Here is an 18,529-nt window from a genome sequence, read left to right as displayed (position 1 = left end):
CTAATTAGATTACTTTGGGTAGTGCCGTGCTGGGATCTTCTTCCCTTATTAGATTACTTTAGGTAGTGCCCTGCTGGGATCTTCTTCCCTAATTAGATTACTTTAGGTAGTGCCCTGCTGGGATCTTCTTCCCTAATTAGATTACTTTAGGTAGTGCCCTGCTGGGATCTTCCTCACAAATTTGGTTATTATAGCACATTATTTTCTCTTTTCTTTGTGTGGGGATCTGGTCATTCCTGCATTTTATGGACTTTGCCGCATGCCCCCTAATAACAAGAATCACTTCTGTAATTGTTGCTTTACCCTGATTTTATATTCCAGATCACAAGAAGCGGGAGAATCCTGACGGAAAAGGAATACCGGATCAATGCGATGAGACGAGACCATCAGAAATACATCCGGGAATGTCTGGCCCAGGCGATATTCCACAAGGTCCTCGATCTGGAGGTGAGCACTTCCTCGGGGGCGGTCCAGTAGCGGCCATGTGTCCGGCCCATTGATGTGCTTGTTTCCAGCACCAGATGCAGCTCCTCGTCCGACTCCTCCATACAGAGGCCCTTCCACGGCGACCGGTCTCACCGGGACGGCGTCTCTGCTGGATTACAGTCCTCAGTGTAGATTAGGACGTCTTTAGTAGCAGCGCTCAGACAGGTCACACATGAGCGCTGGCGGCCAAACCTCCAAGGAACCTCCACCATCAACATAAAAGCTTGGTGGGAAAAACGTTCTAACTTTTTTGTAATTTAAAAGTGATTATGTCTGTACTGTGCTTGGCAATATGGTGGCGCCATATCGGTACAATAAATAAATGTCACGGTGGTTACAGGCACAGGGATGTCATTTTACTAGTAGGAGCCGAGCTTCGCCGCACACACGGATATTGTCATCTGCAGCCGGTACCGTCCTCTCCTCGGACACTTTGCAGCTTGTGATGTGAGACAGGAATGAAGCGTAACTTTACTCCGCAGTCAGCGAGCGCTCGCAGAAGCCTCATTATCCCGTCCGTCACTGAGCGATTGTTCTTCCTCTAAACAGGATCTATTATTGGACCCTAGTGAATAATACATTGGTGGAAACCATCGCTCCACATCTATCTCACTGCACCTGATTTACATCTCATGATTCGATACTCGGAACTTAGGTCAAATTATTCGTAAGGGAACTCAAAGGAGTTGCAGCGATTGTATTCCACATTACCCGACTTTGTAGCGCTGAAGATGCTGGTTACAACAATAGGTTAATGGCGTCTGGGAGGGGCCGCACTGTGACGATGGCGCACTGTGACGATGGTGCATTGTGAAGATGGCGCATTGTGAAGATGGCGCGTTGTGACGATGGCGCGTTGTGACTGGCCCGTTGTGAGGATGGCGCGTTGTGACGATGGCGCGTTGTGACTGGCGCGTTGTGAGGATGGCGCGTTGTGAAGATGGCGCACTGTGAGGATGGCGCACTGTGAGGATGGCGCACTGTGAGGATGGCGCACTGTGAGGATGGCGCATTGTGAAGATGGCGCATTGTGAAGATGGCGCACTGAGGATGGTGCACTGTGAGGATGGCGCACTGTGAGGATGGCGCGTTGTGACGATGGCGCATTGTGAAGATGGCGCACTGTGAAGATGGCGCACTGTGGTGATGGCGCACTGTGAGGATGGCGCACTGTGAGGATGGCGCGTTGTGAAGATGGCGCACTGTGAAGATGGCGCACTGTGAAGATGGCGCACTGTGAGGATGGCGCGTTGTGAGGATGGCGCACTGTGAGGATGGCGCACTGTGAGGATGGCGCGTTGTGAGGATGGCGCACTGTGGTGATGGCGCACTGTGGTGATGGCGCACTGTGAGGATGGCGCGTTGTGAGGATGGCGCACTGTGAGGATGGCGCGTTGTGAGGATGGCGCACTGTGGTGATGGCGCACTGTGAGGATGGCGCGTTGTGAGGATGGCGCACTGTGAGGATGGCGCACTGTGAGGATGGCGCGTTGTGAGGATGGCGCACTGTGGTGATGGCGCACTGTGAGGATGGCGCACTGTGGTGATGGCACACTGTGACGATGGCGCATTTCACAGTGTTCGGTCTCGATATCAGATCAGTGCTGCATCCTTGTCTCTTACTGCCACTGGTGGTAGAAAGCGGTATTGCATGTAATTTGAAAAATGATTTCCATGCAGCAGTCACAAAATTTCACCGATGTAAAGTTTTTTTGTTTTTTTTTTGTTTGTTTGTTTTTGCTACACACGTTAAACTGACATTATTTTATATCTTTTTGTCTTCCAAGCGACGTCACCAAATTGACGTAAAGAGAAAACTGGAAACGTTCGCCAGGAAAGAACGAGTGCAAAGACTGAAGGTAATAATCTGTTATATCCCCTGAGCTGCGGAACCTTCCAAGATGATGGGATTAACCTGCAGGATCTCTTGTGCTCCCACGTATTAAGTGCTATACCCAACAATAATTGCTATTGAAACAACGCACAGCCCAGAAAGTCACACATCGCTGGAATCAGGCTTTAAGCCCCTACGCAATGATTTCCAACTTTTGGCCAGCATGGCGCAGAAATGGGAAATGTGCAACTTTTTTTGCTAGATTTATTGCAACAAATGACTTGTGTGGCTTAGTTTACACCAAAAGCTGAAGTAAGCAGCAAAAGATCTGGAAAACAGTGAAGACGCTGGCGGGTGGGTTTATAACCAGGGGCTTAAATCTACAGCCCCCCCCCCCCTGCTGGAATGGTGCTTTAACCAATTATAAGTTGCAGTATAGGGATGCAAGCTCAAATTTTCATTTTTTGACCTTTAAAAAAAAAAAAATCCTGAGATCTTTGCTGCTTCCAAGTCTCCTTTTACTTACATTTTTTACATAGCAAAATATTAAGTTGATGTTGCAGTTGTAGCAATGCCTTGGGTGTTGAAGTCTCCGTCCTTAGATCGGTCCCTAACGTTGCAGTGATTGATTATTACTCTTGTTTCCCTTCCACAGACCCATAGTGACTATCTGAGCCGCCTCTATAACATTTAGTAAAGAAAGGCACAATTTTATGATCTGATTATGAACCAGTGGCATCAATCTGTAGAATGGAAGGAAATGTCTTCAGACCCATAAAACCTGACAATAAACAGTTTTCATCTAAAATGACTTGTTCTCCTCCCTGTCTGCAGAATGTGGTTATATAACTGGTAATCCCACATACGTCCACTAGGGGGCGCTCTTGCCACGCATAAACCAAAAGTTGCAATTTTTCACTGTTTCAGAGTCCTCAGTGGTTGATACATTTTAATGGCTACCTGAAAAATGGTAGCAAATCCCAGCTTTGGAGACTCCTCAGGTCTCTTCATCAGGCGGAGAATAACACAAAATCTGAAGAGTCACATATTTATATACAGTAGGGAATATAAATAATGCCATAATAAAGCTGAACTATGTCTCTGCCAGGATTGATCTCTTTTTACACCTAAGGAATCTGCTCCTCAGACTATTTGGGGGCATCACAATCCTTGACCAGACCTCAATCACAGGACAGTAAAATGTTCACACTCCTTATCCATGAACTGTTCCAATATTTATGGCCACAACTGTTCATCCCTCTCCCATGATGATAGTCCTGCTTCAGGTCACCTGTCTTATCTATTGCATTGTTCCTGTGCCCTGTTGTGCATAAAATGTGACTCTTCAGATTTTGTATTAGTCTATGTCTGATGAAGAGACCGGAGTAGTCTTGAAAGTTGCAAATTGTTACCAAATTGTCACTTAGCCATTAAAAGGGATCAACCACTGTGGACTCTCAAATTGTAATATTTTTCTATCTACTGGCGAACATGGTACAATGATATAGATTTTTCCTGTATCAGTTTTCACTGACAACTTTTTCTGAGCAGATAACACAGTTAATGCTGAAAATGTTGCATTTCTGTTGCATTTCTATTACACTTCTGATGCACTTCTGTTATACTCCTGTTGAACTCCTGTTGCACTCCTGTTGCACTTCTGTTACACTTCTGTTACACTTCTGTTACACTTCTGTTGCATTCCTGTTGCACTTCTTTTACACTCCTGTTACACTCCTGTTACACTTCTGTTGCACTCCTGTTGCACTTCTGTTGCACTCCTGTTACACTTCTGTTACACTCCTGTTACGCTACTGTTGCACTCCTGTTGCACTTCTGTTGCACTCCTGTTACACTCCTGTTGCACTCCTGTTGCACTTCTTTTACACTCCTGTTGCACTCCTGTTACACTTCTGTTGCACTCCTGTTGCACTCCTGTTACACTTCTGTTGCACTCCTGTTGCACTCCTGTTGCACTTCTGTTGCACTCCTGTTGCACTTCTTTTACACTTCTGTTGCACTCCTGTTGCACTCCTGTTGCACTTCTGTTGCACTCCTGTTGCACTTCTTTTACACTTCTGTTGCACTCCTGTTACACTTCTGTTTCACTCCTGTTGCACTCCTGTTGCACTTCTTTTACACTCCTGTTGCACTTCTGTTGCACTCCTGTTACACTCCTGTTGCACTTCTGTTGCACTCCTGTTACACTTCTTTTACACTTCTGTTACACTCCTGTTGCACTTCTGTTGCACTCCTGTTGCACTTCTGTTGCACTCCTGTTGCACTTCTGTTGCACTCCTGTTGCACTTCTGTTGCACTCCTGTTGCACTTCTGTTGCACTCCTGTTGCACTTCTGTTGCACTCCTGTTGCACTTCTGTTGCACTCCTGTTGCATTCCTGTTGCACTCCTGTTGCATTGGTGTTACAGGTGGATCATTCCAAAGGGCCTGAAGGAGACTCCTTCCCAGCCTTCTCCCCTCGCCCTCCTACAGGACCCAAGAGTGGCACCAACAGACGTCTGGGGAATCATGAACGTTCTGATACCTCTGAATCTGTAAGTGAAAACCTGAGTATAAGCAGTTTTCATTGGTGCAGTATCAGCACGTCCCAGATCTTCCCCCGGGTCTGTGAGTGCTCAGCATTTGGGATGTGTTCATTATATGTGATGCATGTGCCCAGCATGTGAATGGTCAGTATTCAGGATGGTGGTGCTTATGTGGCATATATCCACTATGTTAATGGTGCCTGTGCGGCATGTATGACATGCGTGACAAGTATATGTGCAGCATACGCTGAGCATGAGAACAATGCATGTGTCCAGTATATGAGAAGTGTGAACGTGGTACCTGCCCAGTATGAGTCTAGTGGAAGTAGTGTTCATCCGGCATGTGACTTGTGTGTAGTATGTGCCTCGCATTAGATGAGTGACATGTATCCTGTGTTGCATGCGTGCTGTATATCTCGTGTGTGAACAGTATCTAATGTGTATGTGTCCATCATGTGACTGATGTGCATGTGTCCAGTATGAGTAGTGCATGTGTCCATCATGTGACTGATGTGCATGTGTCCATCATGTGACTGATGTGCATGTGTCCATCATGTGGCAGAGGTATAGCGCGGTATAATAAGCCCCCCTGCACCGCGGCGGCGCCCTATGACGGTATTGTGTTGTACCACTGCATGCCTGACCTCAGTGTTGACTTCAATCTTTCTTCTGAAGTCTCCATGTGATTTGTGACCAGATTCATTGCTTGCCGTGCCAGACTATTGCAATTCTCCGTCCCGTGCTCTAGTTATGGGGCAGCGGAGGTTGGAGACAGTTGGCGCCAGTTTATTATTGTTTTTGATTACTCCCATCAGAGCGCGACGATAAAAAGCTTCACAAACAGCAACAATCTCCACGTCCCGGCCTCTTCCCTGACACATTCTAATTCCCCTGACCTCGGCCTGTTCACATTCACAACAATACCCAAATATTTACTGCTCTCCTGGAATGGAACGAACCGCGACGAGTCCGCAACATAATAGTAATAATTGCACAATGTCAACACAGCGATTATTCCAATAAACAGCATTATACAATAAGACCGCTGACAAGTATTCACATCCCCAACCTACCGCCATAATGTGCCGGGAAGATTTCCATGCCGTCAGATACTATAGAGCAATATCACTAAGTTTGTACACCCCTGGTCAAAATGATTGTTATTGTGAACAGTTAGGCAAGTTGAAGATGAAATGATCTAAAAGGTCTAAAGTTACAGGTGACACATTTCCTTTGTACTTTAGGAAAAAAAAATCTTTTACATTTTTAAGAATACAAAAAGGAAAATGTGTCGATGCAAAAGTTTGTGCACCCTGCATGGTTAGTACCTAGTAGCGCCCTCTGAAAGTATCAGCTTGTAAACGCTTTTTGTAGCCAGACAAGAGGGATTTTCCTCCAATCTTCAATGGAGAGAGAATTCCTCCAGTTCTGTGAGATTCCTGGGGCGTCTTGCCTTCTCTGATATTTTGAGGTCTAGCCACAGATTTTCAATGATGTTCAGATCAGGGGACCGTGAGGGCCATTGTAAAACCTTCATCTTGCACCGTTTGAGGTCGTCTATTGTGGATTGTGACGTGTGTTTAGGATTATTAATTTGTAGAAGTCATCCTCTTCAGCTTTTCACCTTCAGCTTTTTTACAGATGATGTTATGTTTGCATCTAGAATATGCTGAAATTTCATTGAATCTATTCTTCCCTCTACCCGTGAAATGTTCCCCCAGCCATTGGCTTCAACACAACCCCAAAGCATGATGTATCCACCCCTATGCTTAATGGTCGGCAAGATGTTCTTTTCCTGAAATTCTGTGCTCTTATTTTCTCCATATATATCTTTGATTGTTGTGTACAAAGAGTTCTCTTTCAATGTCATTGGTCCACAGGACTTGTTCCCAAAATTAATCAGGCTTGATTAGATGTTCTTTTGCATACTTCTAATGCTGAATTTTATCTTGAGGACACAGGAGAGGTTTTCTTCTGATGACTCTTCCATGAAAGCCATATTTGTGCAGGTGTCTCTGAACAGTAGAACAATGTACCACAACTCCAGAGTCTGCTGAATCTTTCTGAAGGTCTTTTGCAGTCAAGTTGGGGTTCTGATTTGCTTCTCTAGCACTCCTACACTCAGCTCTCACTGACATTTTGCTTGGTCTTCCACACCTTATCTTGACCTCCACTGTTCATGATAACTGCCATTTCTTAATTACATTTTGAACTGAGAAAAAGGCAACTTGAAAACACTTTGCTATCTTCTTCTAGCTTCTCCTTGTTTGTGGCCTCCATCATTTTCAGAGTGCTGTGCAGCTGCTTAGAAGAACCCATGGCTGCTGTTCTTTAGCACAAGGTTATAGGAGGTTGGGATTTTATAAAGCTGGAAAATTTGCATCATCTGACCTTTCCTAACGATGATAGTGAAGAAGCCATAACCCTAACAGGATAATTAGGATCTGAAAACCTTGGTCAAAGTTGTTGAGCACACAAATCTCCAAGGGTGCCCAAACTTCTGCATTGTCCCATTTTCCTTTGTGTAAGTTCTAAAATGTAAAAGATGAAGAAAAAAAAAAAAAAAAAAAAAAAAAAAAATATATATATATATATATATATATATATATATATATATATATATATATATATATATATATATACACACACACACAGTGGGGCAAAAAAGTATTTAGTCAGTCAGCAATAGTGCAAGTTCCACCACTTAAAAAGATGAGAGGCGTCTGTAATTTACATCATAGGTAGACCTCAACTATGGGAGACAAACTGAGAAAAAAAAATCCAGAAAATCACATTGTCTGTTTTTTTATCATTTTATTTGCATATTATGGTGGAAAATAAGTATTTGGTCAGAAACAAACAATCAAGATTTCTGGCTCTCACAGACCTGTAACTTCTTCTTTAAGAGTCTCCTCTTTCCTCCACTCATTACCTGTAGTAATGGCACCTGTTTAAACTTGTTATCAGTATAAAAAGACACCTGTGCACACCCTCAAACAGTCTGACTCCAAACTCCACTATGGTGAAGACCAAAGAGCTGTCAAAGGACACCAGAAACAAAATTGTAGCCCTGCACCAGGCTGGGAAGACTGAATCTGCAATAGCCAACCAGCTTGGAGTGAAGAAATCAACAGTGGGAGCAATAATTAGAAAATGGAAGACATACAAGACCACTGATAATCTCCCTTGATCTGGGGCTCCACGCAAAATCCCACCCCGTGGGGTCAGAATGATCACAAGAATGGTGAGCAAAAATCCCAAAACCACGCGGGGGGACCTAGTGAATGAACTGCAGAGAGCTGGGACCAATGTAACAAGGCCTACCATAAGTAACACACTACGCCACCATGGACTCAGATCCTGCAGTGCCAGACGTGTCCCACTGCTTAAGCCAGTACATGTCCGGGCCCGTCTGAAGTTTGCTAGAGAGCATTTGGATGATCCAGAGGAGTTTTGGGAGAATGTCCTATGGTCTGATGAAACCAAACTGGAACTGTTTGGTAGAAACACAACTTGTCGTGCTTGGAGGAAAAAGAATACTGAGTTGCATCCATCAAACACCATACCTACTGTAAAGCATGGTGGTGGAAACATCATGCTTTGGGGCTGTTTCTCTGCAAAGGGGCCAGGACGACTGATCCGGGTACATGAAAGAATGAATGGGGCCATGTATCGTGAGATTTTGAGTGCAAACCTCCTTCCATCAGCAAGGGCATTGAAGATGAAACGTGGCTGGGTCTTTCAACATGACAATGATCCAAAGCACACCGCCAGGGCAACAAAGGAATGGCTTCGTAAGAAGCATTTCAAGGTCCTGGAGTGGCCTAGCCAGTCTCCAGATCTCAACCCTATAGAAAACCTTTGGAGGGAGTTGAAAGTCCGTGTTGCCAAGTGAAAAGCCAAAAACATCACTGCTCTAGAGGAGATCTGCATGGAGGAATGGGCCAACATACCAACAACAGTGTGTGGCAACCTTGTGAAGACTTACAGAAAACGTTTGACCTCTGTCATTGCCAACAAAGGATATATTACAAAGTATTGAGATGAAATTTTGTTTCTGACCAAATACTTATTTTCCACCATAATATGCAAATAAAATGATCAGAAAATCACATTGACTGTTTTTTTGATTTTTTTTTCTCAGTTTGTCTCCCATAGTTGAGGTCTACCTATGATGTAAATTACAGACGCCTCTCATCTTTTTAAGTGGTGGAACTTGCACTATTGCTGACTGACTAAATACTTTTTTGCCCCACTGTATATATATATCTATATATATATATATATATATATATATATATATATATATATATATATATATATATATATATATATATATATATTTTTTTTTATTTTTTTATTTTTTTGCCAAAAATACAAAGGAAACGTGTCATCTTTAACTCTAGGCCTTTTAGAGATCATTTCATCTTCAACTTGCTTAGCTGCTAACAGTAATTTTGGCCAGGGGCGCCCAAACTTTTACATGCCACTGTATGTGTGAAAACAAATTCTCCATTGAGTATTAATGCTGAATGTGTGTAAATAACAATAATTCATTCTTTCTTTACAACTATAAAGTCTTCATCTCTTCGTCCAAACACCGCCCCCGGTAATATGCAGCGTCCCGTCCGTCTCCAGCCGCTGCCAGTCAACTCCTCTTCTGGTAATGTACCCAAAATGTCCACAGCTCCCCGGCAGAAACACTCGGCTGATGAGGACGATCAACGCTGCGCCCGTCCGGTGAGATGAAAATGAGAAAGCATCTATCCACTCATCTAATATCTATCGGGGGCTCACCAGTAATGGCGATCTGGGGGGCCCACTCTTCAGCCACATACAAATATTATTGGCCGTGGATGGAGGATACGATGCGATTTGCTCCTTTTTTGTTATTTCAGCCCATGGTTCCGTAAAATAATGAAATGTCCAGTTTGTTAAATAAATGACGTTGTCTGCATATAGTGCCCGAAGTGTACTGTACCAGGCTCTGCTTATCTAGGGGGCTCTGCTTATCTAGGGGGCTCTGCTTATCTAGGGGGCTCTGCTTATCTAGGGGGCTCTGCTTATCTAGGGGGCTCTGCTTATTGGGGGGGCTCTGCTTATCTGGGGGCCCTGCTTATCTGGGGGCCCTGCTTATCTGGGGGCTCTGCTTATCTGGGGGGCTCTGCTTATCTGGGGGGCTCTGCTTATTTTGGAGGCTCTGCTTATCTGGGAGGCTCTGCTTGTCTGGGGGGGCTCTGCTTATCTGGGAGGCTCTGCTTATCTGGGGGGCTCTGCTTGTCTGGGGGGGGGCTCTGCTTGTCTGGGAGGCTCTGCTTATCTGGGGGGCTCTGCTTGTCTGGGGGGGGCTCTGCTTGTCTGGGGGGCTCTGCTTATCTGAGAGGCTCTGCTTATTTTGGAGGCTCTGCTTATCTGGGAGGCTCTGCTTATCTGGGGGGCTCTGCTTATCTGGGAGGCTCTGCTTATCTGGGGGGCTCTGCTTATCTGGGAGGCTCTGCTTATCTGGGGGGCTCTGCTTGTCTGGGAGGCTCTGCTTGTCTGGGGGGCTCTGCTTGTCTGGGGGGCTCTGCTTGTCTGGGGGGCTCTGCTTATCTGAGAGGCTCTGCTTATTTTGGAGGCTCTGCTTATCTGGGGGGCTCTGCTTATCTGGAGGCTCTGCTTGTCCGGGGATTCGCCTGTTTCCCCCTAGGCCAGTCCGAGCCTGCAGTACCGAATAGATTGAAGTAAGACATAGATGGCTTTATATTAGATATATTGTATCCAGCTAACAATAAGCAGATCCACCAACAGCAACTTGCTGATGGTTTCTGAACATTTCTTAGCTTTTTTTTTCCCTTACCTTTATCCAGACAGACAAGGAGATCCTGAGAATGCTGCACAGCACCGAGCACACCTCAGGGATATCGCCTTATCGACTTCCTATCATTAACAATTTCGTGACGCCGGTTCCACCACCGCCCCAAAAGCACCCGAAACTGACCATGAGCTCAACCTCCAGAGGGAGGCGATACCGGCCCACCACCACCCCAGATGGGCCTGACGCCCCTGCCAAGGTGAGAAGAAAATGAGATATCTCCTCTGGTATCTATGTAGAGGAAATGCAGCACTTACCCTATAACGATATGTCAGCCCCTCCATGTACAGCACGTTTTGGGGGGCGAAGTATGTAGCGGCCTGATGAGCGCCGATCAATCGCTGCAGCTTAACCCTTTAGATGCTTTGGTCAATTGTGACTTAAGTGGTCACACAGAGGAGGACCACATCTCTATTTTTCTTAAAATGAAACCCGAACAAAAATGGTGGAATTTTTTTTTTTTTTCACCATTTAATGCTTAGTGCTATTCTTTTATACGTTTGATATTTACCACTGAAATACCGCCACTTCTTTTTCTCCAGTTCAGATGTTTTTCGAGAGCCCCCCTTTCAAAAGAAAAAAAAATCTTTAAAAAAAAAAATAAATCAAGAGAATTGTATGACAAGAGCTGAACAAGATTATTAAAGTTCCCCGGAGGCGGTTATCAGGGACAGACCCCGGCGTGTGACATGTTATGGTGTTATACGGCGGTGTCAGATACCGCGGTGATTTACCGGAGGAATCATCTGATTTATTTCCCGTTCTCTCCAGGACGCCGTAAAATTTCATAAAACGTCCTTGCACAGTAACGTGAAGATTACCATGGTTTACCGGGGAAAAAACGTGCATTTATCACACGAGGTTGACGACTACAAGGACGAGATAAAAGTCTTCCAGCAACACTGCGGGGGCGAGAACCTCTGCGTCTTTAAAGGAAAACTCCTGGAAGAAGGTGAGGGAAAGCAGAGACCTAAAACACGGGCGCCTTTGGGACCTGACACCCCCCCCCCCCCCCTGCATATACACATCACACACATACCGTATATAAAATGGCATCAATACATTTTTTTTTATTTTTATTTTTTTTTTACAAAACAACAAAAAAAATTAAAACCATTATGTATGACCAGGTGTTAAAGTCCTTTGCAAATACGAAAATAATCGGGCAATTTTCATTTATGCTATTTACAGATTACCATAAATGAAGTGTTCACTGTATTGCACGGGTTGTTACAACTGATATGTCCACGTTCTTTACTGGTTTGTGACAGTAACTTAAACACATTTTTTAAAAATACAGTTTTTTATCGTAATTGTTTTGTTGCACCATTATTTTTATTTTTTATTTTTCAAACTATATACCGTATATATAATGTATTGGCGTATAGAGATCTATCTGTATATTGTAGCAGATTAAGAAAATGAAGATTTTTAGGCAGAGAAAATCCTCTCCTGCACAACGGTGAAGCCTTAAGCTCACTGTTTGAGTTTCTGCCTTTTATACTACAGTTCCCGAGCTTGAATCCCAGTAGGGGCCACTAGGGTTCACCTACGACCGCTAAAATACTTTGTTTTGCAGTTTTAGGTAGCCTAAAGTTCTGATTGACTGCTGCGTACAAGCACGAGCCCACCACAATCTCAGTAGTCAGTGTAAGGAGATCCGATTTCCTTTCGTTGACATAATTCCTGTGCTGCTAGTGGTTTCGCAGAGATTCTTATCGCTGTGCAAAATTCATGTAGCATCACATTAGTGATAACAATAGTTGTCCGGGAAATCTCGTAACTGTGCTAACGGCGTTATAACTGAAGACGACTAATGCAAAATTCATTATTTACCATGTTAAGCCGATAGGTTTCAATATTCTCATGTTTCCTGCTATATAAGTAGGAGCGACCGAAAACAATCTCGTGAAAGAGAGATGGGAGTCGTCTGTACACCAGTCGGAAGTTAGTGTGACCAAATAGGTTTGAGGCAGTACAGAAAATCAAGTAGTTAAAAAAAAAAAAAAAAAAAAAAAGAAAAGTCTGATTTCTTAGTAAAGAGTCTTTTATTAGATGTACCTCTAAGTAACCTCACAGCTAAAGGGTGCTGTTCTGGTGATAACATTAATGGAAATGTATTAAAGTACATGCAGTGTACAATAATTTATAATCCCGTTCTAATATATTAGACAATTATCATTCCAGCGATTTCTAGGATGTGCCTCTGTCCTAGATGTCACATTCTGTAGATGGATAAGTGGAAGGGACCTAAAACAAGCTAGTGAGTGGGTGATGGAGTCTCCTGTACAGCCAGAAGTTCCTGTGGCTACATGAGTTCATATTCTCACGAGGTGGTGCTAATACAAACAGAAAGTCAAGTGGTTTCTTGGAAATCTGAAGTAAGCAGTCCTTAGAGTATTGTTATAGGTCTGCAAGTCATCCAAGTACCTTCATAGCTAAAGGGTGAAATTCTGAAAATTACATTGGAGAAGATTCAAATGACAACCAATGAAATATCACTGAAAGACCTGCCCCAATATATTAGGCAATTATTATTCTAGAACATGCCTGTATCCTATATATCTTTTAATGATTAGTGTTTGAAACTGTGGAAATGTGTAAACTGTATAAATCATCTCCTAGTAGATCTGCTGTTACTGTTTTTTGTTTTGTTTTTTTGCTTGGTTTGTTGCAGACAGCTTCAGTTTGGTCTCTAGACGACACCGCGGTTTTCCGTTCAGCCTCACGTTTTACATTAATGGGATCCAGGTGGACCGGCTTAGCTCTTGCTGCGAATATAAACATCGCAAGGGAGCGCGGCTCGGGGGCAAAAATGGATATTTTGGATTCATCAATATTGAGGGAGCTTCTCCTTGTTACAGGTATGATCCGTAGAGCTCCCGACATCCAAACTCCGCAAATACCAATGTGGGGCAGATTTGGGCAATTAGGCCACAATTCTGCTGCATCTGGTTTTGTAAATCTGTTATCTTAATGATTTCCCTTCCTAGGTGCATCATTTCAATGGGCCTGGATAAAAAGCCATCTCCTCCACCGAAGAGTAAGACCAAGGAAAAAGACAAAAAGGACAGTGACGAGGACGATGGTGATGAAGAGCATAGCGACAAAAAAGAACAAGAAGAGGACAGCAAGGAGAACGAAAAGAGGAGCTCAGTATGTGAGGAAGATGGTGACGAGGACGACCAGAAAACTGAGGAAAAGTCAATCATGGACTATGAGGAGGAAGGAGAAGAGAATAAGGACTACAAGACGGATGACTATGAAGCTGATGATGAAGACAAGGATGGTAAATTGTGCAGGAGATGAAATCTTCATGTCATATCTTTACAAGTCTACATATACATGTTTTATTTCACAGTATACATATGTTATTGCCACACAGGTGTCAAAACAGCTTCTTCACCCTTCTGCAACTTTATATAATTTTCAAAAAAAGTTTACTCACTGTGTAAACTCCAGAGCTACACTCACTATTCTGCTGGTGCAGTCACTGTGTACATACATTACATTACTGATCCTGAGTTACATCCTGTATTATACTCCAGAGCTGCACTCACTATTCTGCTGGTGCAGTCACTGTGTACATACATTACATTACTGATCCTGAGTTACATCCTGTATTCTACCCCAGAGCTACACTCACTATTCTGCTGGTGCAGTCACTGTACATACATTACATTACTGTTCCTGAGTTACATCCTGTATTATACTCCAGAGCTGCACTCACTATTATGCTGGTGCAGTCACTGTGTACGTACATTACATTACTGATCCTGAGTTACATCCTGTATTATACTCCAGAGCTGCACTCACTATTCTGCTGGTGCAGTCACTGTGTACGTACATTACATTACTGATCCTGAGTTACCTCCTGTATTATACCCCAGAGCTGCACTCACTATTCTGCTGGTGCAGTCACTGTGTACATACATTACATTACTGATCCTGAGTTACATCCTGTATTATACTCCAGAGCTGCACTCACTGTTCTGCTGGTGCAGTCACTGTGTACATACATTACATTACTGATCCTGAGTTACATCCTGTATTATACCCCAGAGCTGCACTCACTATTCTGCTGGTGCAGTCACTGTGTGCATACATTACATTACTGATCCTGAGTTACATCCTGAATTATACTCCAGAGCTGCGCTCACTATTCTGCTGGTGCAGTCACTGTATACATACATTACATTACTGATCCTGAGTTACATCCTGAATTATACTCCAGAGCTGCACTCACTATTCTGCTGGTGCAGTCACTGTGTACATACATTACATTACTGATCCTGAGTTACATCCTGAATTATACTCCAGAGCTGCGCTCACTATTCTGCTGGTGCAGTCACTGTGTACATACATTACATTACTGATCCTGCACTGATCCTGATTTACATGATGGCAATGTTATTCACTGTTTTCAGTGCTATGTAGAATAATTATGAATTCTGCTCTGGAGTATAATACATGTACAATAAAACGGTGCACAAAGGTGGATCTATTCCTTAAGGCGGATCTTCAGGGCTTTTAATTTCGATAGTCTCATATTCAGGACTTAAGGATAGAAAATTCGACACCTGACAAACTCATCTGTTTTAGCAGCCTAATATAAACAATAAGTGGCGCCAGAACAGCACGTAGTGATATATCGCATCCTGGCCGATGTCAGGTGCTGCAGCTCATCATTTATTTATTTAAAAAAAGTCATATTCTGCAAGACTTCCCCGTATAATCTGTAAGACTTCCCCGTATAATCTGTAAGACTTCCCCGTATAATCTGCAAGACTTCCCTGTATAATCTGTAAGACTTCCCCGTATAATCTGCAAGACTTCCCTGTATAATCTGTAAGACTTCCCCGTATAATCTGTAAGACTTCCCCGTATAATCTGCAAGACTTCCCCGTATAATCTGTAAGACTTCCCCGTATAATCTGCAAGACTTCCCCGTATAATCTGCAAGACTTCCCCGTATAATCTGTAAGACTTCCCCGTATAATCTGTAAGACTTCCCCGTATAATCTGCAAGACTTCCCCGTATAATCTGCAAGACTTCCCCGTATAATCTGTAAGACTTCCGCGTATAATCTCCAAGACTTCCCCGTATAATCTGTAAGACTTCCCCGTATAATCTGCAAGACTTCCCTGTATAATCTGTAAGACTTCCGCGTATAATCTTTAAGACTTCCCCGTATATTTTGCACAGTGCCACATTGGGACATTTGTTGATAGTAGAGGGCGCGGTGGCGAATAATGTTCCTGTATAGCTGTAGGGGCGCGGAGGTAGTGGTCAGACATACTGTGATACCGATGGCGTATAGTAGAAGGGGCGCTATTACCAAGTTTGCATTGGGGCCCAGGAGCTTAGAGGGGAATTTAAGAAGAACCTTGATAAGAGGTTCGTACCCACCCATCAAAGTGATCGTACCCACCACAGATCTACATGATTGCTTTGCGGATGAGGCCATGGAAGGCCGAGGCTCCAGCACAGTTTGGGGCTATCACTTAAGGTACCTTCACACTCAGCGACGCTGCAGCGATACCGACAACGATGTCGATCGCTGCAGCGTCGCTGTGTGGTCGCTGGAGAGCTGTCACAGACAGCTCTCCAGCGACCAACGATCCCGAGGTCCCTGGGTAACCAGGGTAAACATCGGGTTACTAAGCGCAGGGCCGCGCTTAGTAACCCGATGTTTACCATGGTTACCAGCATAAACGTTAAAAAAAACAAACACTACATACTTACCTTCAGCTGTCTGTCCTCCGGCGCTCTGCTTTCCTCTGCACTGTCAGCGCCGGTCAGCCGGAAAGCAGAGCGGTGACGTCACCACTGTGCTTTCCGGCTGACCGGCGCTGACACAGGATGAAGGAGGAGTGCAGAGACGCAGAGCGCCGGGGACAGACAGCTGAAGGTAAGTATGTAATGTTTGTTTTTTTAACGTTTACACAGGTAACCAGGGTAAACATCGGGTTACTAAGTGCGGCCCTGCGCTTAGTAACCCAATGTTTACCCTGGTTACCAGTGAAGACATCGCTGGATCGGTGTCACACACGCCGATCCAGCGATGTCCACGGGAGATCCAGCGACGAAATAAAGTTCTGGACTTTGTTCAGCGACCAACGATCTCCCAGCAGGGGCCTGATCGTTGGTCGCTGTCACACATAACGATTTCCTTAACGATATCGTTGCTACATCACAAAAAGCAACAATATCGTTAACGATATCGTTATGTGTGACGGTACCTTTATTTGAAAGGACGTCAAAAACAGGAGCTGAGATCGTCTATACACTGGCCGTACAATAACTGAATTCATTTACTAGAATTATTTCCAAACAAATGGTAAAAAAACAACATTTTCTCACCATTTTGCTTGTTGTTTTACACAGTTTTTAAAGGTGAATGACATTGGGGTCTATTTATGAAGACTGTCTTAACTGTCCCTAGTAACCATTCAGAGCTCAGCTTTCATTTTTTAAGCTGCTGTGGTAGATTGAAAGCCGCTCTACGATTGGTTGTTATGGACAAGAAAGCGACAGGCTTTATAAATTTACCCTGCTAGGCCTCATTTATCAAGGCTTCAGCCCAGAGAAACCAATCACAGCGCAGCTTTCATTTTACCACAGCAGTTTAAGAAATGAAAGCTGAGCTCTGATTGGTTGCTATGGGCAACTGAGACACTTCATCTGTTTAGACAATACTGATAATTTCGGCCCATTTATTTCGCGTTTTACCTGTAAAATGACAATCTCGAAACCACAGAAATTAATGGAAAAACTGTGTAAAGGTATCTGATGCGGTTATCGTTCATGCAGCCAAAATATTTTATGGAAATAGATGCTGTTGCAAAAAAGCATTGACATTATGCGGTGGGTTTTCATCACTTCGAAGTGTTATCATTTAATTTTGGGGATATCGGACCCCCTCAGGTCCTTTAGAAGGCTAGTTAGCTGGTCTTTTTCTGCACTCCATGCCACCATAACCAGGTAACCAGGAGGGCCTCACTCGCACTGGTAGGGACCCCAAGTGATCAGAGGATTATGGCATAATGTAATGGTCTACCATAGCATTCTATAACCGTAATTAGTAGCGTGATGGCACCAGCAGGTTGCCCTGTTATAATCCTTGCTATGGGGCCCCCTTCCTCTATATACACTTTCCGCCATTGATGTTACTGATATTCAGCATTAAAGCCTTTAGGGTATGTGCACACGATGCAGATTTAGTGCAGAACTGCAGCAGATTTTTCTGCAGCAGAAACGCTGCAGAACTGCACTGTGATCACAGTACAATGTAAATCAATGTGAAAAAAAAAAGAAGCTGTGCACATGGTGCAGAAAAATCTGCGCAGAAACGCTGCAGATTTCAAAGAAGTGCATGTCACTTCTTTTGTGCAGTTCTGCAGCGTTTCTGCACCCCTCCATTATAGAAATTCATTGGTAAAATCTGCACAAAAAAGGGATAAAAAACGCACAAAAAACGCATCTGCGGATTCTGCCAGGAGATGCAGATTTTATGCAGAAAATTCTGCACCAAATCTGCTTCGTGTGCACACAGCCTAAGGCTATGTGCACACGTTGCGGTTTTTACCACGGAACTGCGGCGATTTTGATGCTGCGAGTCCGCAGCAGTTTCCATTGCGTTTACAGTAACCTGTAAACCCTATGGAAACCACAAACCGCTGTGCACATGCTGCGGGAAAAACCGCGCAGAAACGCAGCGGTTTATAACCCGCAGCATGTCACTTCTTTGTGGAGAATCGCAGCGATTCTGCACCCATAGAAATGCATTGATCCGCTTACTTCCCGCAT

At 44.0% G+C, this 18,529-nt stretch overlaps 1 protein-coding gene across 6 annotated transcripts in view; it reads left to right on the top strand.

Moving 5' to 3' along the window:
- ERICH3 (glutamate rich 3) overlaps nt 1-18,529 on the top strand; it is a 60,932-nt gene that overhangs the window by 23,415 nt on the left and 18,988 nt on the right. For 5 of the 6 annotated variants that reach the window (XM_069738284.1, XM_069738282.1, XM_069738285.1 and 2 more), the window contains exons 3-10: nt 322-447; nt 2,274-2,345; nt 4,749-4,874; nt 9,444-9,605; nt 10,715-10,918; nt 11,491-11,671; nt 13,397-13,583; nt 13,713-14,008. In XM_069738284.1, coding sequence (XP_069594385.1) covers nt 322-447; nt 2,274-2,345; nt 4,749-4,874; nt 9,444-9,605; nt 10,715-10,918; nt 11,491-11,671; nt 13,397-13,583; nt 13,713-14,008 — 1,354 coding nt within the window. The remainder of the gene's footprint in view (nt 1-321; nt 448-2,273; nt 2,346-4,748; nt 4,875-9,443; nt 9,606-10,714; nt 10,919-11,490; nt 11,672-13,396; nt 13,584-13,712; nt 14,009-18,529) is intronic. The other variant, XM_069738283.1, reaches the window with a different exon arrangement.

Source organism: Ranitomeya imitator, chromosome 8, assembly GCF_032444005.1.
Source record: "Ranitomeya imitator isolate aRanImi1 chromosome 8, aRanImi1.pri, whole genome shotgun sequence".
In the NCBI taxonomy this organism is placed as follows: Eukaryota; Metazoa; Chordata; class Amphibia; order Anura; family Dendrobatidae; genus Ranitomeya; species Ranitomeya imitator.
The sequence above is the reverse complement of the archived record's forward strand: the minus strand, read 5'-3'. Positions and strand labels throughout refer to the sequence as shown.